Source organism: Trachurus trachurus (genome assembly GCF_905171665.1).
Source record: "Trachurus trachurus genome assembly, chromosome: 24".
NCBI lineage: Eukaryota > Metazoa > Chordata > Actinopteri > Carangiformes > Carangidae > Trachurus > Trachurus trachurus.
The window spans coordinates 20,250,675-20,277,702 of NC_139910.1; the positions used below are offsets into that span (position 1 = coordinate 20,250,675).

General features: G+C 43.8%; 1 protein-coding gene across 2 annotated transcripts in view; it reads left to right on the plus strand.

Annotated features, from left to right (window-relative positions):
• Positions 1 to 26,775, plus strand: part of bach2b (BTB and CNC homology 1, basic leucine zipper transcription factor 2b) — a 90,851-nt gene extending 64,076 nt beyond the window's left edge. For both annotated transcript variants that reach the window (XM_084001240.1, XM_084001241.1), the window contains exons 3-5: positions 12,180 to 13,679; positions 22,601 to 22,807; positions 24,243 to 26,775. In XM_084001240.1, coding sequence (XP_083857366.1) covers positions 12,180 to 13,679; positions 22,601 to 22,807; positions 24,243 to 24,749 — 2,214 coding nt within the window. In that variant the 3' untranslated portion in view covers positions 24,750 to 26,775. The remainder of the gene's footprint in view (positions 1 to 12,179; positions 13,680 to 22,600; positions 22,808 to 24,242) is intronic.
• The last annotated feature ends 253 nt before the right edge of the window (positions 26,776 to 27,028 follow it).

The following is a 27,028-nucleotide window of genomic DNA, read 5'->3' on the forward strand; positions in this document are numbered from 1 at the left end:
TCAGCTCTTACTGTCACTTTAAACTGAGCCCTTTCAGAGCTTCTGCACTGAGCGCGTGATGAAAGTACCCCTCTGACGTATTGATGTCGCTCACCCCCACACACACACACACACACACACACACACACACATGTGAAGAACATACATGTGCTGCTGTGAAAACTGGGGCACATCCCCCATGTGCCGTGAAGTTGTGGCTCCTTGCTGGGCCAGCATGCATTTAATAAAGTAGCGCCTGTCAAATGACTTTGCCACCACACTCATTGAAAAAGAAGTCACTGTCAGATTGTTGCCTTATGTAAAATGAGCATCAGAGGGTTTTTTTTCCTCCTTAACTCAAAGGACGACAGCAGGGAAAAGCTCCTGGATGCTCAAAGCAGCCTCCTTTTTCATTCATTTGCTGCGTGTATTAATAATGCATGAGCTACTGGGTGTTTCAGGTGTGAGATGGAGTGTGGAAAGTAACATCTTTCAATGACTGTCTCTTTAATGTGCGGGAGACAGAGTTACTACGAGTGAAGCTTCAACCGAGCCTCCTTCCCTTTGTCCACCCTCGTTCCATTTGACAACATTTCACACATGTTTTTTTTTAATCATTTTATCCAAATGGAATATCCTGTCTTTATTCTGTTGCAGTGGACACTTAACAGCTAAACCATACTCAGCAATACCTGATGCAGAAATGTACATTTGGAGGGGGAAAAAAGGGGGGGGGTAAATTTCAATGCAATCAATTATTTTGGCTTATGAAACATCAGAAAAGATCATGAAACGTGCTTTTTCTGCAGATTTGACAATTAAAAATTTATAGAAATTAATTATTCACTCCACAATAATATAAAAGAGACACATTTGGTAATTATTTTTTACTTGATGACTGCTTTTAATCAGTCAGTTGGTGAATAAATTTGGTCTCGCTGGATAAAGCAATATTTAGAGTTGTGACTGGGCTGAGGTCAGCTCATTTAACCTTTTATCATGTGTATGTCTATAAAACCAGCTGTCAAATGTCCCTCTGACATGCTGTGGAGCAGCTGTATAAAGTGTATCGGGAATACTAATAGTAAAACGGTAACTACAAATTATTTCAACTTTTCATCCACTTATGGTGGAATTTTCCTTTACACTGCGTTTCTTCTGTCCCAGCACATTTCTCTCTCTGTCTGTCTAGACAGGCCACGTTCATAATGGAGGAACATGATTTAACTGAACACATTTTTATGGTCCACCGTTGCCCTTTGCGTTACAGTCAGTGACAGAAGCATGCTGACGCATCCCTGCGTCCTGTCTGACCATCGCTTTCTCACTGATGCTGGAGAGGGGTGGGGGGGGGAGGGGGGGGGGGGGGTTGGGCGGTCTGTCAGCTCGGAGCAGAGCCCTTTAGCTCTGCTACGTGAGCATCACTTGTCTGTCTGACTGCCGTCATCGAGAGTATTCCCTTTGCTGGCGACGGAAGGCTGCTACCTATGTGTAACAAAGGGTAAATCAGCCTCTGCTGCTGCTGCAAGAAAGAGGGGAAGCGGGGGAGTGGGGCGGTGTGGAGGGGTCGCTGCAGATGAAATGTGAAACAAAGACCACCTTCCCCCACCCCACCTTCATCGGTCTTCTCTCTCTCGCTCTCATGGCCCCACTGCCCCTAGAGTAGCTAGCCGGGGCCGGCGTGGGTGAGTGACATCATCTATATCTAATGTGATTGTGGGCTTGCAGAGGGGAGGCCGGTTTAATCATAGGGCTTTGTTGGCCATCACATCATGGGAACAAAACAATCGTGCTTTATCTCAGTGATGTTGTCTTCCCAGCCAACCAGTGAGAGGGGAGGAACGGAGGAGCAAGACATCCACCATGTTGGATGTTGAAGACTTCACACAGAGCGAGAAAGCGAGGGAGAGAGCCTTAGTTTACCGTATTCATGGCCTCTTACTCCAACCCCAACCTACACCAATTTCATAACCCTGACACGAAGACCAAGTCTTAAGCAACAAACAGCCATTTAAACTTGTGAGGTCCAGCACTGCAAGCTGTATGGCCCTACTTGTATGGTGGGGTTGATGGTCCTCATAAATATAGTAAAACAAGTCCACACACACACAGTGTTTCTCCTTGTCATATTTCTTGAGGGTATACAAGCAAAGGAGGGTACTTAAGAATGAATATACCACAAATATAAGCCAGGGAGGAGAATTTCAAAGAGAGCCCTCCGCTGGAGAGGAGCAGTCTCATCACCCTGACAAACAGAAATGACCTCCATATTGTGGAAGTGTGTGACTCAGTCCTCACTGCCATGGTTCACAGGAGACGGCTGTCAGCTAGTAATTAGTGTGCAGCACATAGCCTTTGTTTCTTCGGAGGCTTATATTGAGAATCTGCTCACACTCAATACTGTTATTTCCAAATTGCAGTCGGAACATAATTTGCTGTAGTTATCAGATCAGTGAATAATTCTGTTAACCTGAATGAATCAAATAAGCATCCACAGGGTCATTAGCCAATTATTGGCTGAAGCCCTGTCCACTTCTCCCGTGTGAGAACGTACTGACTGGATGAAATGATTGATTCCAGAGCAGTGCAGAGACGGAGAGGGGCTCCTGAAGGTGGTGGGTCATGGGCTTACTTTTCTGCCCTCCGATTTTTACTCTGGAAAAAAAAAGGGAAGGGAGATGGCAGCACTGTGATTCAGCAATGTGCTGGTTCACAGACCTCAAACCACCTCCTGTTTGTCAGTTCTTTCCTTAGTCATGAGCCAGGGAGTACTGCACATTTTTCATCTCCACACACACACACACACACAAATGTACACCATGTTTTTAAAAGGCGGTGAATTTGCCCATGGTTGTCTAAAAGGATTTACTGCAATTTATTTTAACAAGTCTAAAAGTTGAAAGTAGTACTTGTGGCCCCTAAAGGCTCAAGTGTTCTTTACACCTTGTAATTTTAAAGTGTTGCAGGGAATACTGAAGAGTTTGCTATCAATGGCAACTTAAAAGAAGCCTTGACACAAACAAGAAATAGTTTAGTCTGACAGTGGTTTTGGGCCAGTGCCAGGGTTGGGGTCAGGGTTAGTTAGGGGTACGACCACAAACCACCAAGTAGCGGTGGACAAGAGGGATGAGATGAGGAGAATCCAGGACAGCTCTTAGTTTGGGTCAAGATTCCGAAGTAGGACAAATTGGTCAGGTAGACAAGGCCAAGGCCGGAAAAAGCCCCGGTTGGGACCAACTGTAAACAGGTCAGATCCTTAGGGATGACACCGGTAGTTGTCAACGGTAATCATAGCTTTGAGCCACATTGTTTGACAAACAAACTGGTTGACCAACTGTATGATTGACTAGACCACAAAAATGTTCAAGTGCCTAATTCCCAGGGTACGCTTGAAGCAAACTAGTTTTTATAATGTGTCGTCCAACCACGTCTGAATAGTTTATAGCTGTTCTGAATAGGCAAGAAGTCATACCCCACTGAAGATTGAGAAATAATGTCCAAATGTGGATACAGGCAGCAATCTGTTTTTATCAGCATTCATAATGAGACCCCTTCTTGAAAAGCAACCTTTTTTGGCCACATAAATAATGACTGTCCTCTCTTGAAAGCAAAGGCTGACGTAGTATGACGTTTTTGCAGCAATACAAAACCTCTTAGGGGGAGAATCATGGTCTAATCTTAGATCAGCAAAGCATTGGTCTTCACCATTGATAAGCCACCTTTACTAAGCAGTCCTTTCTCCATCTGTAATCGAGTTGGTGTTGTTGATTTGACTAAAAGAAAAGACTTGCTTCTCAGACTGACAGCAAGAGTTTGAGAGAGCCCAGACCCAAGCGTTGTAAGGATCTTGTGGTTGTTTGGGAGGTTGATGACAGACATCCATCCACCACCTTTCATCAAACAGTTGATCAGGGTTAGACTCGATGCTGGCTAATCTGTGGGGGCCTCACATAGACTGGCCTCACGCCAAGTGCCTGGCCAGGGCACTATCACACACGTACAGCCTATAAGACAGATGGTAGGAGCCTGGATCCAGGAACGGAGCCTCGCCTTCCTTAAAGATGGGGGTTGGGTGGTGGAACATGGAAGAGGAAGCGCTGGAGAGAAAGGAGTGATATGGTGCAGTGGGAGTGCTGGCACTAATACCCAACCCCCTCGGTCCAGCGGGGGGTCTCTCTTTCTCCACCACCAGCACAAGGGCACATCTCATCCTGTAAACTGACAGAAGATGCAGAGTCTTTGTCTGAGTGTGAGAGGCCGGGTAGAGGAGCACCTTGAGCAGTCAGCCTGCTGGGCGACAGCCTGCAGCGCGATCCCCATGTTTATGCTCTTTATGTTTAACCTTCAAACCTGGCACAGTAAAGCAATGAAAATCATGGCTAATGAAAGGAATACACAGACTTTCATTAGTCTGGGCTGATGAACCCATCATACACACGGAGAAAAAAAACAACTGAAAGTCTGGGTCCCGGCTCATCGCTCAAAGATTTAGTTTGGTCAGAAACAAACAGCCCAAACACAATCTTGTTGTGTCGTAAACAGCGTAGTGGTGGGGTCATGTCCTCCCAAGTGTCTGGTCGGTACTGTAAGCTGCACTAGCACAGGATTAGGATGTACACTATCTGATTTAATCCACCATCGGGGGGAGGTTTACTTACCCATATAGCTCAGCGCTAGGAATGTCTGAGCTTCTACTGCCATCGAAGATAACACTTTATTCACATAGGACTGGGTTTTGTTAAAAAAAAAACCTTCAATTTCAGTCGTGATACCAACACCTCCACCTCCATTAGAGAAAATTACAATAAATGTTATTAGAAGAATTGGAATGCATCATGCTTATGGGCTCACTGATGTTGATGAGATTTACTCCGTAGGATTTGATGAATGACACAGTACTTTTCAATCGTAGAAGGTATCCTACAAATCCAATTCTATCCACAAGTTTCCGAACGTCATCTATGGTCAAAACCGCAAGCCGGTTTTGTATTTCCGGTGGAATTGTAGGTTTACGTTTCCATGGGTTTCAGTCGTTGTCATAGTTGCGGTAAATGCATGGATCTATTAACAATGGCTTTTAACACGGATGTCAATTTGTGTGATATCTATTGTTAAAAGCTGGTGTTTATGATCCATGCGTTTTACAGATTTTCATTGAAAAAAAAAATCCATGCATTTACAGCGACTACCGAAACCATGGAAACGTAAACATAAAATTCCACCGGAAGAGTAAAACCGGCAAAACCGGCTTACGTTTTTTGACGTTCGGAAAAAGGTGGATAGATACAAAAATAAACAGACAAGACCAAAATCACATCATCATTTTTATTATTTTTCAGTGAAAATGAAATGCTAACATTACAATTCCCACTCAAATCATGATTCATATCACAAAAAAAACACATCTGTAATCTGAAATACAACAAATGATTTATAGATGAGGTCAATGTGCAGAATCTCCAGTATGGTATAAAGATAAAAATGCACTTAGACTAGATTATCAGTGTGCTGCCGGTGGCCTGTCACATTTGATTTTTAGCCAGGTGATGTTAAAGTATCTCATCAATTTATCAGTGTAATGCATCTTTAATGAAAGCTGTGGATAGACAGACAGAGGCTGTCTCATTGCTCACGCTGTATGTCTGCTATAGCTGTCTTCATGAAAGGCTTTGCTTTGGCACGTGAGCTTCTCTGTTATGCAGCAGGCCATTGTCCCTGCACATTTCCTGTCATCTCCTCCAGCATAACAGCTTAACCCACAATGGCGGCATGACAGCGCTACTGCACGTCGCCCGTTTCATTTCCATCAGTTGCTGTGACTCAGGCTCCTTATTGTTTGTCTGCGAACGCAGAGGTTAATGTCAGGTTACTCAGCAGATCTGATGTTAAAGCGTCGCCTGCTCCCTCCAATGGAGATGGAGTGTTTTCCTTTGTGCGGGGAAGCACTCCATTGTCATGCCATGCCACGTTCCTCATTAGCATGCATGACATGCAGGAATTCACTGAAGCACATTTGCATAAATTAGTCCTCTATGAAGGCAAAAGGCCAATGTAAGAGAGGAGTGCTGGGTGAGGGAAGAGGGAGAGTTGTTGAGGGAGGACAGGGGAGGGTGGTGTAGTATTGCTCAGCCTGTTTATAAATGGATATTTGGCAGGCCTCCTAAAGATGTCATGCGTATTGTCTGTGATTGGCCGCTGCCTATAATTTCCTGTCCTGTAATGGTATCGCCTGTCCACTGCAGATGCAGAGCAGGACTGTTTAAAGTCTAAAATGGCCCCTATCTGTCACATTGATGAATCTGTGTCTTTGTCTTAACTCCTGCACTTAGTGCTGCAAACAGCTGACATGTTTCAAGCATCGTGGTAGCCGACTAATGACCAGGAAACGCTCTGTGTATCCTCCCTGTCCTGCTCCTCTTCCCTTAGCAGTTAGTTTCCTATGCTCTTCCTCTTTGATTTTCCTTTCTTGCTCCAGCTATCGCCCCTAATATTTACTCCCCTCCCTCCCTCCCTCCCTCCCTCCCCACCGCCTTCTCCTCCATCCTGTGCTGCTCCCTTTACAATTTCCTTCATTAGGCTGCTGTGCTGGTTGTAACAGTGGAGTAATCACATATGGTACAGGGCACACATAAAGATGCGCTCCCGCAGGCAGCAGCTGCTGATACTAGCTGAAAATAGATCCCTGGTATGCTCAGCACTTTTTTCCTCCAGCAGAGTTGCTGTTTATCAGCAGCTCTGGATGCAGCCGCCCGGCCACCCAGCCTCATTTAAGCTTCCACTGCCTCGCCGCTGCAGTCGGCATGGTTCAATTTAACACACACAACCGTGCCTGTTTGTTTGTGTGTGTGTGTGAAGAGGCCAGTGGCAGATATTTTAGTGTGCACTTTCTCAGCTTGCTGGCAGGTTTATTTGGTTTATATCTGAAAATATGATGTTTTATGTTAGTCCTCAACACACAACTCATACAGTGCACTTGATCTACAGTAAGACAATATACTTGAAATTCAGAGTTGTCAGTATGTGTTGATCTCAGAACATGGATAAAACAATGAACCACATATTAACACAATAAATATCTGTCTGTTGTTAAGATAGGTAAAGATAAATATTCTACACTGGGAATGCAGACCTCATTATCATAAATATATGCTCATGTAACAGGTTTTCACTCAGATCACAGTGATCTTTCAGAGAAGGGTGATTGCAGTCTGACCGTGTGGCAAATTCTCACCTCATGTTCTTTGCACAAATTTACTGGTGGACTGTTTGTGCAGTGTGATGATCCACCACGAGCAGCCTCTGTATCTAGCGCTTGTGTGTTTGTGTGTGTGACAGCTCAGACTGTGTCTCAGAACTCACCAGGAGCATTTCTCTCTGTCACTTTCCTCTTCCTCCTTGTTTTTTCCCTCTTCCCCATTCCATATTGTCATGCGTTCAGCCTCGGGATAAACAAGAAGTTTTAAGTTAATAGTACAAACAAACAAAACATCGATTCGTAGCCCAAATTTGCACCACCTGCTGTGGAGTTGCGTCTCTATTGCACCCACTCACATCATTCCATTGACTCTCACTTCACTCCTGACTTATTCCACACACAAAAAAAACAAGACCATAAAAGAAGGGAATGAAAAAACAGAGAAGTGGCAGACATTTGCTTTTCCAGAGAGTGAGAATTGTATAAAGCTGCAACATGTCCTCTGTAGCTGTGGAGGAGCCCTAAGAAAACAACCCTGGTGATATCACCAGGTTTTTGCTTTTAATATATTCATATATTGACATATCAAAAAGATTATTGGTGTAGGAATGTGATCTGCAGGATGAAAGGGGCACACACAGCATGACATCATACATTTTGTAGTAGAAAAGAGCAGGAGATGTACATGTAGATTCAGTGGATTCAGTACTGCAGCAAGTACAGAAATGTGTGTGTGCTGCAGCAGCAGTGGTGTTATGGATGTGCTGTGCTCATCAGTAGAGCGGCTCGTCCAGTCAAAGCCTCTACCCTCCCCCCAATACATCACACTCACACACACACACACACACACATACTCCCACCCACACATTTACTGTAGCATAGGCAGGTGCACACATACACACACACAAACGCACACATGCACACACACAATCCCCCCTCACAGATATGGAGTCAGCAGCTTCCCTCTAACAATGACTGATATGCACAGTGCTGTTACACTGTCTGTTAACCAGCGCGCACTGCGCTTTAGACCAGAGGCATGCTGGGAGACTGCAACCTCTGGATGCACAAGGATGGATGGTCAGCTACCTGAGCCAACAGGGGAGATGAAAATACACAGAGATGTCTTACGTTAGATGTATTTATCATTATTTATAATTGTCCCATCACACATTATACACTATACAAACAGATGTTTATCACATCTGTTATGTCTGCTGCCCGTATGTGCTGCAGCTTAAACATTTGGCTGTCTGTGATTGCATCACTGCACAAAGATCTTCAGCAGATGTGTAAATGAAATTGACACAAGAATGAGGATTTAAGCCCCAAATGAAACATGTCAAGAGCAAACACACGTCTGAATATGTAAGAGTAAGTCTTTAAAGCATGTTTGATTGAAGGTGGTTAGGGTTAGAGTTACTACTGAATCAGGGACTGAAGGTAACAGGACCACAGGTAACTGGGAAATATCTAATGCTGTCATGGGCCATCTTAAAGAAAAGTGGACAGATGACAGATTTGACAGCTGTGCCTGTTAAGATGCAACTCATTTTGTGCAGCAATTATCAACTGAGATGAAACACATTTATTTACAGTTTTTAAGAGAGACTCACAGCTGTGGTTTTTAATATGAATTTAGTGGAAGAGAATAATGTGTAACTGAAGGATAACAGTATGAAGAGACAATGGAATTGATACGTTACACACCAACAAATGGGTAACAAATACAGGTGTGGTGTATAATAGTTAAATGCAGTTAATGTTGAGCTCTGTCACATTTACAGCGTATGTTACCATCTTGAAAACAAGATGAAGCGTCACACCAGGTTCATCCTGACTAAATACTGTGGCTTCAGTCAGCAGGTTTCAGCACAGGTGAGCACCGATGGGAAATACTGAACCACTGCATTACACAGCTTTCTCCATTACCAAAACAGCAAGCGAGAAAAGATCTTGTGGAAGGATGTTGTTCATCTTAGTAGAGTCTAACTCAAACAATAGAAGCTAATAAACTAATAATGTTAAAAGCATGGTAGAACTGAAACAGCTTTCAAATTGCCCCTCAATTTTATTTGTGAGGGAAACAACAAGTCTCAATTCTGGCAGTCTCCAGTGTTATGGCTGGGAAAGACAAAACGTGTAACTGAATTATAGTGCCAACAAAGGACACAGATGTTAGTTCCTCTGGGTTTTAGGCTAGCAAACATTAAAGACTGTCAACAACCACTGGTTATGGGTGAAAGGTTATGAAAAAATGTTAATATGTGAAACTTGAGTCTAAAATGTTCTCTTCATGCTCAAAAAATAAATAAGTCTGCATTTGGAGAACTGTGATATCTGGATGTTAACGGTGCATACCACGTAACTGCAACAGCCACAGGCCAGCGTCACACCTCTTTTCTCTCCTTCATGTTTTCTGTCTAAAAACCTCAGTGTTGACAGTTCAAGCTGACCACTCCTCCCACCTCGACCTCTACCTCTGACCTCTGATTTGTTAGTGATCAAGGCCCATTCAATGGCTTTAGAGAACAATACCCCTGTACTTCTGCCAGACTCAGTCAGTCTGGGTCACAGGAAGTGACCTGTAGACAGAGCTTTTTCACAATGAGATACATTCTGGAGCTTATTTCTATATGAAAAAACATAGCAGAAAGTTACATACTATTTGAAAAAATAAAGTATGGCACCAAATGTAAATTGTATTATCAGCGATAGATATTGTGGGCTGGTTAACACCATTTGTACTGTATAGGTTAGGTTATCTTTCTACAATAACTGATTCTGAGAGGCAGACAGACCTTAATGTTATCATCTCAGCACCATTTAAATCCGGACTTTACCAGTTTAGCTAGAGTCAAATTGGGTGTTTTTTAATTTAAAGCTCTAAAAGCTCCATATCTGTTCTTTGACTACATAATCCTGTCTGTATTTTGGGGTCATACTCCATGCATGGCACGCACACATCCTCCAGTGTGTTGTTGTTGTTGTTGAGTTCCGAGCCCCCAGCACATATTAGCTCCAATTTGTTCCAACGATTTGTCTTTTTGTTTTTAGTTTTTTTTTTTTTTTTTTTGGGGGGGGGGGGTGGGTGGTTATGAACAAGGAACAAGTCAATAACATGTTGGATCTGCGGGGTTTAGACCTTTAGAAAACAACACACGAGCAACCTAACGCACATGTTTATTTATCTTCAAGAATATCCACAAGGCCCTATGATTTAATGCGTTCTTCGACTTGCTCAGATGACCCTCAAGCTATTTTTACTGACATGTTTGTGTTTCCTCATGCATACTACTAAGTTGTTTTTCCAAGCGGAAAAAATCCACAGAGCAAATTCTGTGGTTTTATAAGCTTGATTACTTAGGAGAGAAAATCCTGTTTTACTAGTGGGGTGTCTGGCAGAGACCGCAGGACCTCTGGAAGCTGCTGCAGCGCTCGCACAGTGCAGACTGTGCCACGTAGGGTAATTCATCTTCCTGTTTCCCCCAACAAAGGCAGCAAAACAATCAGTAAACAGTCGGCTCATTAAAACCACATTGGCATGCTCATCCTTTACATCTAGGAACCTCTGTTAGGTTGGGTAAAAAAGACTTTACATCACTCAGCCCATGAAAAGGTGCTTTACAGAGCAAACAGAAGCATCCCAGATTCAAAGTGGATCAATTGTAATAGCTTTTGTACACACACTTTTTTCTCTGTATCGTTTGATCGCGTTCCCCTGAGTGCCTAACGGTAATGTGTTTGTCACCACAGTGAACATAAGTAAAGCTGCAGGGATTGGGTGCTAGAGCCTGAGTAAAGTGATGAACGCAACCTAGTGTGAACCTCAGGCTGATCTCCAAACAGCAGACAAGTCCTCCGCTTTACAGCCAGCTTTTCTGGCTCCTTTCTCTCTTTCTGTGTGTGTGTGTGTGTGTGTGTGTATGTGTGTGCGTAGCAGCAGAGGGCAGCGCAGTCTGGACTTCTGCAGGCTCAGGAGTTTACCTAATTATCTGGCATTAAGTCTAAATGGAAGGCTTCCCTCTATCATCCAGTGCCACATGGCCACAACAGGGATAAGCCGCAGTCTTACAAACCATTAGGCTTTACAGGCACTTGACCCGAGGACACAGGACACTGACACAGAAAGTGAGGCTGTGGGGGCTGTGCTTCAATCAGAGCACTAAAGCAGTAAAGAGCAGAGTCAGACATTCATTACAGTGCTCCAACATTAAAGCTGCTGTTCACTGTGAAGTCATTATTGATCTGTGCTGTCAGATTCATTATCTCATTTCTTGCTTCTGCGATAAAATAGTTCCTAACATAAGGCAACATAACGGTGAAATGGTTAGGGCACTACACAACGACATGGGTTTAAATTCGTTGAGCAGCAAGTCTTTGATTCGAGTCCCAACCTGCCCCTTTCCCCTACTCTTTCCTGTGCTGTCCATCTCTAAAAATGCACATCAAAAACACAAAATAAAAAAAGATAGGTCCTAAAGCTCAGTCAAATCTATTTAGCGCCCTTTTCTGTATGTCATTCCCAATCCCCACAATCTGGTTCTTTTCAAAGTAATGCTATCATTTGGCCATCCAGCGACACCCAGCCTCCCTGTAGACCCTCGCTGCCAAGCGTGAATACATGAGACTGAATGAACATAAAGCAGCACTTGTTCCTCAAGTAAGTAAGGGTTTTGCAAACATGAGGCAGTAGCAGAGTGGGTGTAGGGCAGAACCAGAGATGTGACCACAGAGCAGACAGTGGTGGACTGCTGGAATGTCCCACAGGTTGTTATTATGGACATGAGGATGGACACTCACAACCTGCCAACATTCCCAGAGCACCAGTTCTTATTTACTGCTGTATAGAAGCTTCAGTGCTGACCCAATAAAAAGATTAACTGGTACTTTACACTGTTTGTTTATGGTTGTTGGAGCTGTCGGGTTATCTCACCACACTCCAAATGCTCTGAACAATGGCTGTGCTGATGGTAATGCTGGCAATTTCCCTGTTTTTTTGCAGGTCACTGCCAGGGGATTTGCCCCATTGTTGCAGTTTGCCTACACTGCTAAGCTGTTACTCAGCAGAGAAAACATCCAGGAGGTCATCCGCTGTGCTGAATTCCTGCGCATGCACAACCTCGAGGACTCATGCTTTCGCTTCCTGGAAGCTCAGCTGCGCAGCGAAGATGACAGTCTGCTGCCCTACCACAAGGTGGCCCCGGAGGCGAACAACTCGGAGGATGAGAGCATGCAGTCCGAGGCGGAAAGGCCCGCCTCTCCCAGGGCGCGGCGGTGCGCTGACGCCATCACCTCCTTTCGACGGCCCGACAACGATCGGCTAGCGATCGCCATACCCGGTAACTTAGCGGATGGCCGGCTTGACTTCGATCGGCATGGAGTGTCAGACCTGCCACGATGCCCCAAGTACAGGAAATACCAGTGGGCTTGCAACAAGCACAATAGTGACACCTCCTCACACACCAGTACCTCAGGTTTTCCAAGCACATTAAAGGAGAGCAGCGTTAGCGCGGCAGTGCCGGAACAGGGCAGGCTGCCTTTGGCACAGATCAAAGTTGAACCACAGGCAGAAGAAGAGGCCATCTCGTTGTGCCTGTCAGGGGATGAGCAGGATGTCATGGATAAGGACAGTGTGACAGCCATGGAGATGGACAGCCCAATATCTATGGAAAGAACCAAGAGAACCAAGTCTCCTTCCTGCCTCCGAGCCCTCTTCAAGAAAGGGATGGACCTCCCCAGTCTGCCCAACACATCACAGCAGCTATTCGCCAACAGACTCGTTTGCCCCCAGGACAAAGGAAACTCTCAGGGAGATCATAAAAAAGACTTCAGGCCTTTCACTGGGGAGCTGGATCTGTCTGTTACATCCCCAAAGGACATGGACGGTTTCCCTGCAGGGTTGTCCCTCAAGTCCGCTTCCTGTGATGGGGTCTGCAAACAGGAAGTCGAGCTAGACCGCCGTAGTGTCATATTTTCCTCAGGGGCCTGCAACCGTCTGGGAACCCCAGCGCATTCCTACCCTGGTGGGAACTCTTTGGAGATGGAGCTCTCTGAGCACATGCCAAAGGGCCTGTGGGCTGGAGCCAGCCAGTCCCTCCCCACCTCCCAGACCTACTCTCCTAGCACCACCTCAACTGAACCTCCACTCTTATGCCGCCCAAGGCCCAACACCAGCTGCCCAGTGCCAATCAAAGTGTGCCCACGCTCGCCGCCTTGTGAGACGCGTACCAGGACTTCCAGCTCCTGCTCCTCGTACTCCTACGCGGAGGACGGCAGCGGAGGCTCTCCCTGTAGCCTGCCCCAGTTCGAATTCTCCTCCTCGCCGTGCTCCAACGTGGCGCGCTGCCTCAATGTGGACCAGCAGGAGCAAAGTGTGGGAGGGGATGCTCTTTTTAACCAAGTGCGGCCCAAGATCAAATGTGAGCAGTCCTACGGCACCAACTCGAGCGACGAGTCAGGGTCCTTCTCGGAGGGAGACAGCGTTCAGGAGCGGGGGCCAGAGGTGAGTGTAAAACATTGTCTTTCACATGTAACACACAATGAGCCATCGCACTCAATTCCATCATGGCTAATTATATTGCAGTGGTCCCGCTCTCCAGGTCTGCATTAGCAGTCATTAAATCATCATGTAATTGAAGTAGGAGTGTTCAGTGCAAGATTTACAGCACCACCAAAGGGCACAGATGTGCTTTGATATTATTAATCTGCTTTATGCACTGCTGGAGATCCGTGTAATGAGTCTGAATATGAGTCCAAATGCACCAGGACAGTCTAAATGCAGTCGGCTGTTTTTTAAGACCGTGATTGGAGGATCATCCCGGCTGAGAGGAGCAGTGTTTGTGAAAAGCACTGCAGGGTCAGGATTCTCTCAGGGGTAGACCTGCCGTCTGAAGTGATTCCCTCTGGCTCTGTTTGTCTCTCTGCCACTGCCAACTAGCCTAAGTATCTCCTTTTATCCCGGCAGAAATACTGACGTCTGTAATCTGCCCTCCATAAATATGCATGCGCTTAATTCCCAGCGCAGCCCTTTAGTCGACTTGTGACATTTCTCATCTATCACCAATTAGCTGCAGCCGCAGTGAAGGTGTGCGATTACAGGGATTACAACCAAAACATTACAGCGGCGGCGAGCCACGGAATGTGAGTGGACGGGGAGGTTGAGCTCGGCCCTCTGGTGCAGCCTGACAGTGCTGACGGTGACGGATGAGTAGCCAATCCTCTAATCATCCTCCCCCTAATCCACCTGGGCAGACGTCCTTTCAAAGCTGCAGACTAGACGACTGTTGTTGTTTACCAGGTAAAGATCAGTGAGGGACTCCTGTGCACAGATGGAGCGCAGCGCCGGTGTAATAACATGAAATGAGCAGATTTCCCACCTCAGGGAGAGTATACATAAAGATACTCATAATGCTCACTTTAATTTTATTACATTTCCCTTCAGCTCGCTTCCATGCGCTGTTGCTGTCAGATTAAACCTCAACACATATGACATCATAGGTTGGCTGCTCCAGGGGTCTCAGTGTCACCGCCAGGCCGTCTTTAACTCTTGCGATATTACACTCGGTGATGTTTGCTTGTGTAGACGGAATTATTTTTGATGAGCTCTGTGGAGGGGGAGGGGGGGGGGGGGGGGGGGGGGGGGGGGGCGCTCTAAGTGCACAGAGGAGAAAAAGAAAAGAGAGAGAGACAGAGACAGGAAGAGAGAAACTGGTGTGTTGCCATGGTGATCAGATTTACAGAGCAAGTTGCAAGGGCTGGAGCTACATGACAGGGTTGTTCTTTTCCGTGTAAGGAACTCAGTTCCAGCGCGAGAGATAAAGAGGTTCAGCAGTAACGTGTAATTATTACCTCCATGACGTGACCCATTGCCATCAGATTTACAGGCTTCTGAAGGGTCTGCTGAATGGGCTGCAGTAAATTATATGGGACTGATTTACAACGCGGAGCTGTCGACCTAGCTCAAAAAATGACCACAAGACATTTCAGTTCCCTTTGTCATATCGGCGTGTGGCTTTAGCCTGTGTTTATATCTGTCAGCCGTTGTAGCCTGTCCATTACACACCGACTCACGTGGGGTTATCTGCCAGCTATCACAGGCTGCTGATAAAAATTTTCATGAATGAATGTTTCTCAGAACTGCCAGCTCTAGAGTTTATTGCACCACTGTTATATAGTGGAGGTCACACAGGGGTATAGTTGCAAAATGAAGCTCAGTGTTATGTTACTCCCCTTTGGCCTTTATGTGGTGAAGAAATGCTACCTCATGCTTCCTGGGCCACTCTTTTTTCCAACCGCCGCCCTCTGTAATTCGGGTGCACAAACAAACATATGGAGAGGGCCGTCCTCTCTGTGTTTGCTGAGCAAATGGCAGAGGGGGAAAGCAGCTTAGGTAAAAATAGCTGCAGCCCAGGACCACGGATTGGACACAATGAATACCGATGAGGAAGGAAGTTATTAAAGTGCAGGCCCGTCTGACCAGAGCGTTGCCATTCAAGGTACTGTGGCCAGAGTCACTTGAGGACTCTGGGCAACTCCTGCTCTGTGGTTATGTGCTGCTGCAGTCATGTGAGCCACATCTGTGAAGTGGACTATCAGTGTTTTGTCAGACAGCACAGTCACTTTAGATAGACAGGCAACTTCTGAAAGGTCATCAACAAACTTCTAATGTCTGGATTTTCAAAGGGGATTTTGATATCCAATGTCACAGTGGTTTCAGTTTGGCTCAGAGTTAACTGGTCTAACAGCAGTAATGTATACTGAACTCTATATGGCACTTTAATGTATAGTGTTATACATATATAGATAAAGAGAGAGCTGAATTTTAGACACTTTGTTTAGACCTCTTTTGCAAATTTCATAAGAAGGCAAAACTGAAACATCACATTAGCTAATGCAGGCCTGTCTGGCATTTCTCATCATCCAAAATACCTATCCAAATGCATAGCATGCTCAGCTGTTACTGCTGCAAAATGACAATTGAATTCATTAGCAGTATGTAGTAGCCTACAGATAAGTCACAATTACATTGTGTTTTAGCAGTTATTTTAACATGTAACTTTCCATTGTTCCATAAATTATTAAATTACACGATCAATGTGATGGTTAATTATGGCAAATATTAGCAGACTCTCACCTGAGTTTACTGACTTTATACTCTTCCTTAATTACTAGTTTTGTTTTGTTTTAGCACTTGTTACCTGCAGGCCACAGTGTTCATTTATAACAGACGTTCTGACGGTTTCCTTGAATGGTCTTTATGGCTCACTTTCATGCAGTGGCCTCCCAGTAGAGCCACATAGCAGGTCCCAAATCAGTCAGTGGACCAGAGTCTTCAATCATGCAGTTCACAGCTAATGTTATGTACAGTGACTTTTGAACCTCGCCATACGCTTCCACAATCCCACATGGATTACACTGAAGGAGAATTTAAGCAATGTTTCCACCAGTACCTGGATTTATGGAGATGCATGCAGCACCATGTGTTCCCCAGCCTGTCTCTTTGTGTCTCTCAGAGCTCCAGCTCCTTGTTACAGTGTGGGCGTTGAGTTGTTACAGTGCATCGTCTGGCTGCAGAGGTGCAAATATTGATCTCAGAGGGAGTGGGAGAATTAGGAAGTACTAGCCCTGATATGTCAGAGGCTAGCACAATTTTTTTGTTTGTTTGTTTGGTTGATTTTGTTTGTTTCTTCTTATTAATCATATAACCATAAACTTGAGATTGAACTTTTGACAGGAAGTGCACAGATTTAACATCTGTGCACAGAATATTAGTTCCACTACCCTTGCACAATGCCAGAGATGCTTTCTCTACTCTAGATATGATGTGGCTGTGGTCGTCACCATTCAGTTGTTGTTAACTTGTTTTAGTCATATCTAATAGCGATAATAGAGGATGTGTAGCCTATCAGATGAAATCCGAGTGCTGCTTTTTCAAGTAATATTATTACCCTTTCATTTGAGGGCACTATCGGTTAATTAAATTAAAGCAGCACGACAATATCCGTCAGCGATCACAGTGATATTAAGTGTTCTTTGTAAATACAGTGTTCTTTATAATTATGCAGTGGAATACAAACAGGGGCTATCTAACATGTGATAAGTGCAGCTGAATGACAGTGGAGTGGGTGCAGCATTCAAAAAACACAAAATATAGCCAGAGAGACTTGTTGTTTGCACACTGGGTGATACAGTATGTGCATGGAGGCTTTTGTGTTTTATATGAGGTGGATGTTTGTCCTGTTCATTTCCATCTTTAATCTATATTTAACAAGGGCGACATGTAAGGAAATGTACTTAGAATATCACAGCAGTCATATTTTGTAGCCTACAAAGCCCACAAAAGGGAGACTTGTTCAAACTGAGCAACAGGATGGCTGTTTACCCAAGTATTTTACTTTGAAATCTATATTTATCCTTGATGCATATTCAAGAAAAAAAATGTAGTAACAAGGTAAAGAGATATAAAGCCGCATCATTACTTCCCAAATCGCTGCTGGGGCATATGTTGCATCTCTCAGGAGAGTTGAGGAGAGTGGAATAAGTATAAAGAGGAGGTTGTGTGTTTGTATTTGTTGAGCCTGCAGAGAAGAGGGTAGTGTGTGTGTAGTTGTGTGCCATCAGGCTGGACTGGAGATTCCCAGGATGCTACTACAGCTGAGTTGCAACAAACCATACAGCAGTTGGGCCCCTCGGGGGAAGCTGGAGCACAGAAACAACACTATATATTCCTCCGCATGGCTTTACATCCTGTGGTCGAACCTGGAAGCATTGAGGTATTTAGCATCCATCTACCTTACAGTGGTAATCTGCGAGATTCTTGTTGTGTTGATTTTGGCCTTGTCGCTGCAGCTTGGCGGCCAGAGTTGTGGTATTTTTGCAGTCAAATTCCGAGAAGTAGCTTGGCAATGAAATGGTGTGTCCAGTACTGCACTTTTTTTTTTTTGGTGTTGTTTCTTTGGGTTTTCTGTTGATGAAGTTTCACACTTTTCATAGCTAACTGCAATTTTTTTTTCATGTGTTTACTCAAAATAAGCAGCAGTTACCAGTGCCAGTAATGTAAAAATGATCGGATTTCCTTCCATAGAAAAGTGTACATAATATTTAATCTTTTCTAACATGGATTTTTAAATTGTGAAACTAATAGATGAAATAATTCATGTTTACATACAGGAGGGCAAAAGCAGTCATTAATATGTATTCATTTATAGTAATGTATCGGAAGAATGTTGCTGATTATTACCTGGACCCCCAGGATAGAAGAGTTACCACTGAACCTCTCATCATCCTCTTCATTAAGATCTAACCCGGGACTTGCATATGTAATGCTGCTTTATAATCCCATTTGCAAGCATATGAGACGTAACGGGGGTTAATTACAGAGATAGCATGGAACACAAATGTGCGGAATTCTGAATCACACAACATTAAAAGATTAGATCTCATTTTGGTTTGAGATTAGATACGGGACAAGTAAAAGTGCTCGGGCCTGGAGCGGAGGTGCCAGGCAGCGATCACTTAAAGAAATTGCTTGAAGCAAACTACCGGAGAAAATATCAGAGTGCTGACAGCCCAGGGGTCTTTGAGTTAAACAGCTGCTCCAAGCAGAGAAATTTCTTTTGTGGGAATGAAATTGAGTGTTAAAGCTTTAGAGCAGCTTAACAGGTGAGCTCAGGCTGACCCCTTCCAGGCCGGGTCATCCATTGAACTGCCCCACCTCACTATACTGGCCTCTTCCTGATGCAGGCTGCAGCTGCTCAGTTTACAACACAATGCAAAGAAGACATCCCACTGACGTAGTCTTCACATTTTCGATCCGACAGGTCTGAATGAGCAGGAAGAATGTGTTGAATGTATGTTAAGATAAGTTCACGCTTTGCTTTCTTAGAAAATGGAAAACAGCCACGTGTCTGTGCCTAAAGTAACAGAGCTGGACCCAGGATATGGATTGTTAGGTTTTCTTTTAAAGGAGCAGTTCCATGTTTCAGCATAACAAGCAAGTCTGAACACATCCCAGAGCACTCTCTGTACTAGATGCACAGAGATAGGTTTACTCTCCTATCATCCGAGAAACAGAAAGTATGTTTTCCAAGATGCCACACTGCTCCATGTTCTATATTGGAAGTTACTATTGCTCCTACATGTCATTTTTTAAATGCGTCAAGTAGGACAAAAGCATAATCCATCAGATCCTCCACTTTTTGTTCATTAGGTGTTGTAGGTTTTCATTATTGAGTGTAAATTAAAGTGTACATTTCATTAATTTAAAGTTAAATCTACAACACAATAAATTATTAATAAAGTGTGTGTAGCTACATTGTATTGAAAGAAAAAAAAACCTCAGCAGGTGTAAATGATCACCTCACCTTGAAGCCTGAACCATCCATCATATTTTAACAGTGTACGGTGTCGGGGCTGAGGCGCAGCACAGCGCTGGTCCAGATAACAGATGAGCCCTACTTTTCACTCCCTACCCCATTTGCTGCAGAATGACCCAGACAAAGAGGGTGACTGAGAGAGAAATGTAGATCCAGAACAGTTAGGGTGTGAATTCACCAGCGTGGAAGTGTACTCTGTCATCCCAGCTTTGCCTCTGAACTGGTTCTCATGGTGGATGGCTAAATTTAGCCATCCCCAGTGTACCAGTGACTGGTGGATGCAGAGGAGAAAGAAACCAGCACAAGGTTGCGGCGTCTCCTTCCCCCCACTCGTTCGGCCACAGATTTCCATCAGATCCCGTTGGTGGACGAAGCCAACACTTCTGTGTCTGCAGCTCCGCGGGATCGTACAGACGCTATCTAATCACAAAGAGAGTCATCTTCTCCTTTGCTTTAGATAAAGCTGGCAGCTCGCACTGATGTTTTATTGCCCTCCCGACGCCTCTCTTTGAGGCTGGAGTTGTCATGCCCTGGCAAAGTAACGAGAGCCCAGTGTGGCCTTGAAAGCTCAGGCCATTATTTATTCATGTGTCTGCATGCAGATGTTGAGCCGAGATGAGAAATAGGGCTCCTGGCGGCTCGGAGGGCTGCACTTCTAATGAGGAAACTCAAGCTATTTCCCTTTCAGAGGGAGATTGATGTCTAGATTTGGCTTTTTGAGTGAGGAGTAATTTTGATTCTGTCGTTGAGTGGGCACCTCGCCTTATCCCCCGGAGTGCGGCACTTACACCAGGTGACAGCTCGGTCCGCTGCTGTGTACCACAGTGTGGAGAAACAATGCTGCCTCCGCCTGCAGTCATCTGAGCGGCTAAGGGTCTCCGGGGAACATCTGGCCCCTCTCGAGTCAGCCAGGTATGGAGTGGAGTCACATCCCCTTGCTCCTCTTTCTCCTGTCTTCCTCCTTTTGTTTGGCTTTGTTCTTCCTGCGCTCCACGGAGGCAGCCAGGGAGAGAGAAAGGGAAAGGGAGAGGAGAAAGAGAGAGCTGCAGCTCCTCTCATCTCTGCCAAGCTCTCCGGCTGTCTTCCTCTGGCTCTTTGTTATGCCTCCACTGCTTCCCTCTGCTGCCTAGAGCTACAGCTCCCTGGTGCACACAGATACCACTGGGGTGGATCTGCTTATGATGTGCTTATCATAAGGTTTGCCATCACCTCGGGGAGAGAGGCTGACTTGTTGTTGCTCTCCAAACTGAGAAAAAGAGAATAAACACATACAACCTTGATGTGTTGTCATATCAGTGGCGGATTATGATTTTTTTTTTTTTCTTTTAATCTTTTTTGATTTTGGTTTGCACTGCCAAATGACTGCCATATTTATTTCACAAATTCTTTTGTTCTGCAGCCTGTGAGGACTGCTGCAGCAGATATTCATGACCCCAGAAATCACCTGACACTGATTTGGATCAGGTTGACAAGTCACTGCCCCTTCTCAACCCCCCACCCACCCCAAATGCTGGCATACTTCTCAGTCAGATGGGGAGGCACGCTTCCAGGACAGATGGAGAGGGACTCTTTTCTTGGATCACCTTTCCCCCCTATGCTTGAGAATGTGCTACATGTTAAATGTGAGGCGGAGAGAGCTGAACGCTCACTAAGTCCTGCGCTGTGAGGCATGTGGGCTGGTGCTCTATTGCCATCTTGTGGTCCATTGTAGTAACTGCTTGACAAGAAGTGGGCAAAATGACACAGTTGGTAACATTTGTGTTTATTTACTTGTTAGGTTTAGCTACAGTCTCATAATAACCATAATAACAAAGTTATAGTCATATGATTAAACTTACCTGTTAATGCACTTACCTAACCCATCATAATGGGGTTTTATCTGAGGTTAAGTTTGATTAAAGTAAAGTAAAGTAAAACCAGCCATTATTTATCCCACGATAGGGAAATTCACAGTGTTACAGCAGCAGTACACACATGCAAGTATATTCACACATAGTGCACACAGTAGTTGACTGGTAAAATATAAATATAAGACAAACAAGATACAGAAAGATGCAAAAGATATAAAAAGGGATATACATATAGATATACAGTGCAGTTGTGAGTAGGGGGGTTATTGCACATAAAAACAGGGTATTGCACATGTGTTGCTGTTTGTCTACTTACTGGGAGCAGACCTTGTTGTAAAGTCTGACAGCATAATCTTTTTACTCAGTATCTAAGTATTTGCTTGCAGTATGGATTTCCTCACTATGTTTATTATGCATCGAAATTGCTGAAGCTCTGGCTAGGATTTCAGAAATACTGAGGTCATGATCCCTGCTCATATAGGAATATTTATACAGGAGTTTTCTCAATCTCCATCCACACTGCCAGCTATAAGACTCATAGAAATACTGAGATACTGTAGTAAAAAAAAAGGGGGGGGAGGGGGGGGTTATCTGAACCTTATTTGGCAAGCCCACCTATAATTTTTGTACTTTTCAGAATCAAATTGTGACTTCATATACTCAAAGTTAATATAAAGGAATAGATCAAATCTTTGTATCGAGGCCGTGCACAGGAACTGTACGCCTACACAGTTTTTCTCTTCAGTTGATTAGATCTTTTCTCAGGTCTGTGTGGGAGTGAGCAGACAGTTTGACATTTTCTTCACTCTCCTGTTGGCTTTGTTGCATCTGATAGAGAGCAACAATCTAGATGTTTATGGTTTTCTATTTGTACATGATGCTTTGTATGAATCCCAGAATATCTCCACCCAACATCTTATCAGCCAAAATTAATGAAAACAACTTTAGGTCTGCAAAAGGCTTACATTTTACAATTGATGGTCTTTAAATGTAACCTTTTCCCTTTTTTCTATTAGTTCAGTATACATCATAGATGCATTAAGAAGTTAAACACTGTCAAACAACTATAAGTATTAGAATGACACTCTGCAGAAAGACATATGGACTTGTGCATGTCCATCCATTTGAACCCATGCTGAATAAAATAATAAAAAAAAATCTTTATTCTTATGCATCATATATCCCCTTTTTCTTTCCAGGTGAAGCTCCCTTTCCCCGTAGATCAAATCACAAATCTTCCACGGAACGACTTCCAAATGTTGGTGAAAATGCACAAACTGACCTCGGAGCAGCTGGAGTTCATCCACGACGTGAGGCGGCGGAGCAAGAACCGCATCGCAGCCCAACGCTGCCGCAAGAGGAAACTTGACTGCATCATGAACCTGGAGTGTGAGATCAGAAAACTGGTGAGTTGACAGCTCTGACTCGTCATCAGTAGTAACAGTTACCTGATGATGTGATGATGAAGTAGCCTACCTCTCAATGGGACATCGTTAGTTAGAGCAGATCTGCTCCGTCAGCACTTTGACACCATCACACTGCCCTCTAGTGAGTGTGTTTTTGATTTGTTGTGTCAGCTCTCAGAAATATTTACAGCCGTCTGTTAAAAGCCCCATGAGGGTAATAACAGTAATAAACCTTTTAGTGTGAACCACCTCCTATAGCTCAGAGGACTCACAGCCTGTCCCAGCTGTTTGCAGTGAGACAGTGAGTGAACATGTAACTATATCAGATACCCACATAACATGTCAGATGTTTGATAAAGACTTCAGGATATGAAAGGGATATAAAGAACAGAGGATCTGTTGGCCTCTAGTGGCACAAGGTCGGAAATGCAACAATATCACATTTCCCTCCACTCCTCTGGCCTGTAAATATGACAAAGTAACACTAATATTTGCATCATGTGAACCACTACAAAGTGTTGTAGTGAGTGTTTCAACCTTTAAAGAAGAACTAATATTCTTTATCATGCTGCGAAACTAACAGTTATTTCAATATTCATGAAAATAACTTTTCCATACCTGGAACAACTTAAACAAACAACGTAAAACGGTTCCTGTTGCACAGTTGAGGTTATAGGAGAAACAGAAGTTGCAACATAAATTTGTCTAATAAAAAACTAAGTTATCATGACTATACTTTCCATTCAACTTTCTCCATTCTTTAACCTGATCAGTTTGAACCTGCTGAATCACATCACTGCTGCTTCATTACGCACAGCCAAACTGATTTTTGGTGTAAGTTTGCACACATACCATTAGTCAGACTGAAGTTTGGATTAGATATAAAATAGGAGACAGTGTTGAAAAAGTTAAACCTGCAAGCTGCTTAGAGCAGCACTCTTTATGATGATGACACATAAGATTGATCACCATTTCTCAGCTACCACCTCAGTCTGGCCAAAAATGGCTACATTTATTGTGGCCATGGAAACACTAAGCCTCTATCCAAATAACGTCTGGTACAATGTTTACAAAATACTAATAAATCATAATAGCACTGATGCAAAAATCTAAAATGTCAATATATGTCATCAGAGTAAACCAGTTTCAGTGTTTGAAATAATGTATTGGTCGTATGTGTTTGTGTGTGTGTGTGTGTGTGTAGTTCATGTTTTACTAACGTTATGGGGACTGTGTTCACAAACATGTTTAGGGACTCGTCTTTTTTATGGGGACACAAAGTCCCCTAATGTAAATCATTGAATTCTATGGTAATTTTCTCAAAATTAGAGTAACAGTTAGGCAGGTAGTAGTTATGGTTAAGGTTGATTAAGGTCACAGTAAGTAGTAAGTCTCCAAAAAATGAATGTAAATCAATGCCTGAATTCATTTGCAGGTGTGTGAGAAGGAGAAGCTGCTGACGGAGAGGAACCAGCTGAAGGCGTGCATGGGCGAGTTGTGGGAGAACTTCTCCTGCCTGTCCCAGGAGGTGTGCAGGGACGTCCAGCTGAGCCCAGAGCAGGTCCAGTCTTTACACCACTACTGCCCCGTGCTGCGGCCCGCCAACTCCACTGCCAGTAACAACGCTGCCCACGAGCCCAAGCCTCCCCACAGCCCGGCCGTCACCAACGCCACCACCACCAGCATCGACCTCACCACCCACTCGGGCTCGGCCACGCCGGAACCCAGCTTCCACGGGTCGCCCGGCCCCTCAGAGAGCGAGCCCGACTTGGCTGTCCGAAACGGGGCAGATAAAGATATGGACGGCCAAGATACCAGCTTATACACAAAGTCAGGGCTGCCCACTGAGAAATCCAACCAGACGGTAACAGTTGATTTTTGTCAGGAAATGACTGACAAATGTACAACTGACGAGCAGCCAAGGAAGGACTGTACTAAGTAGTGGTGGTTGTCTGTGTTGTAGTTTTTGATGTTTTTTTTTTTTATTATTTAATTTTATTCTTCTGACAAACCCTCTTTCGGGGTTGTTGAGATGTCGGCCTCTCCCAGTGTTCACTGAAAAACAAGCTTTGTATGTATTTATGTCTTTTTGTGCTGTCTTTTTATTTTGTTTTTTTCTTTTTGAACGGTTGACACTAAAGTTGTCTTAACAGCAGCAATACTGTTCTCCAGGTATTTTTCCTCTTAACCATGACAGAGTGGGAACTTCTCACCAAACCTTTACAGTGGTGCTACACTTCGGCCGGGCAGCAACCTCTACAGTGGAGACTCCGTCTTCATGTATCACTCATCACAACTCATAGTTCAACCTCATCGGACCTAAAACAGCAGCTCTCTTTGTCTCTCCGTGTACCGACAGTATCTCTGCTTCCTCTGCCTTTTGCTCTCCTTTCTTTTTTTTCCCACTCTGTCTTTATCAATCTTCTCTACCTCTCTCTGTCTCTCTCTCTCTCTTTCACCCTTTCTGTGGTTCTTTTCTCACTATATCTTAGTGGCCCTTTTCGTCACAGCAATTCAAACTCAGGAATAAGAAAAAAAAATCCTCTGAATGTTCAAACTAATTCATGAAAAATGAGAATACAGTAGTTTCTGTACACGGGGAAGTTACGATGCAGTTAGACTGTAAAATGTTCATATGCAAAAATGTCTTCAAGCGTCTCACATTTGTATTTCTGTACAGGAGAACTTTGTACAGGCTGCAACCGAAAACATTCCTCCTTTGCCTTCCTCAGCACTGAATTGAAAGAAAAAAAAGGTTTTTGCAGGTGGTTAAATGACTATTTTTATTTCCCACTCATCAGCAATACCACTGTATTTGGATGTTGTAACAGTGACTGACTTTCAAGTGCTTGTCTGGCAGAAATGTATATAGTATGGAGCATGATGACTGTAACAGTGATTTTTTTTTTTTTTTGTACAGGTAGAGGCTTAGATGTTTCCTTTTTTTTTTTTCACCGGGGGTTATATCAAGCACCTTTTTGCTAAGGGAAAAATCTTTGCTTTGCTGTTTCCTGTCCTGCCTAATGAATATTCCCCATCATGGTGGGTGTTCTTATACTCAGGAAATCAGCTCGACACACATGTAGACACTCAACACACAGCGCAGCACACACAGACACATAAGTCGACACACACGTGTAAATTCTTTCGCCCCATGCATGTATAAATTTAGACATTCACGATGTATTTGTAATGCGCAGCTCAGGCCAGCTCCTCTCTCTCTCTCTTTTTCTCTCCACCTTTGACTCCTCTCTAAATGTGAAAAAAAAGAGTTTTGCCTTGTGTTTTGGAGTAAATCTTATTTCTTATCAGTATTTAAAGTTGCTATTTGTGTATACACTCTTGCAGACATGCTTTGGGTTTCTTTAGTGTTGTCCTTTGACAGTGAAAAGTGCAGCCAACATCTACGTGACAGATACTTTCAGATTTTTTTATTCAAATTGATCCTGAATAAGATAAACACCTTTTTTGACAAACAGATTTAAAGAAATTAACAAATTTGACTTATTGTTCAGGCACTTTGTTTCCGGCCACAGAGCCATTTAGCACTTCAATGAGGGTCTTTGTCTATGTTTCAGACCTTTTAAAAGTCTGAGACTGGAGCACTTAAATTGGCACTTCAAGGGGAAACATCTTGTTGATATAATTATATGAATATACAGGAAAAGAAAAAAATCTCTATGAAGAAACCGTATCTGAAACCTAAATACAAAAGGAATCTATTGTTTAAGTATAAGAGTGTTTACACCTTATATTTGTATTTCTTTAGGACTTGAATAAGCTAATTCAGAATTCATTTGACGTGAAAGCAGTGTAAGTGTCGTCAGAATGATTTAGCAACAATCATATTAGATAGTAACATGTTTGCCCTAATTGTGCATTTGTTTGAACACCTACTCTGTGATGTGCATGCATGCAGCCTATAGCTATAAGCCTAGTTAGTTTGTCCAGCTTCTGTTTGCCTCGCAACTTCTTTCTGGAGCAGTCTGCTTTTAAAATGATTTTTAAATATATATATCTATATATTTCTATGTATAAACAAGCTGAATTATCTCAACTCTCACTGGAGGCAGGGCCATGCTCTCGTACAAAGGTGGAAAATCAATTGGAATGTGAAGCTTTTTTCTCTCCATTGCTCTTTAAAGTCCCAATCCGAAATGGCACCTCCCGTTAGCTCAATAGCAAGCTTACCTTAGTGTCACCTATGAGCTAGCTGCTGTT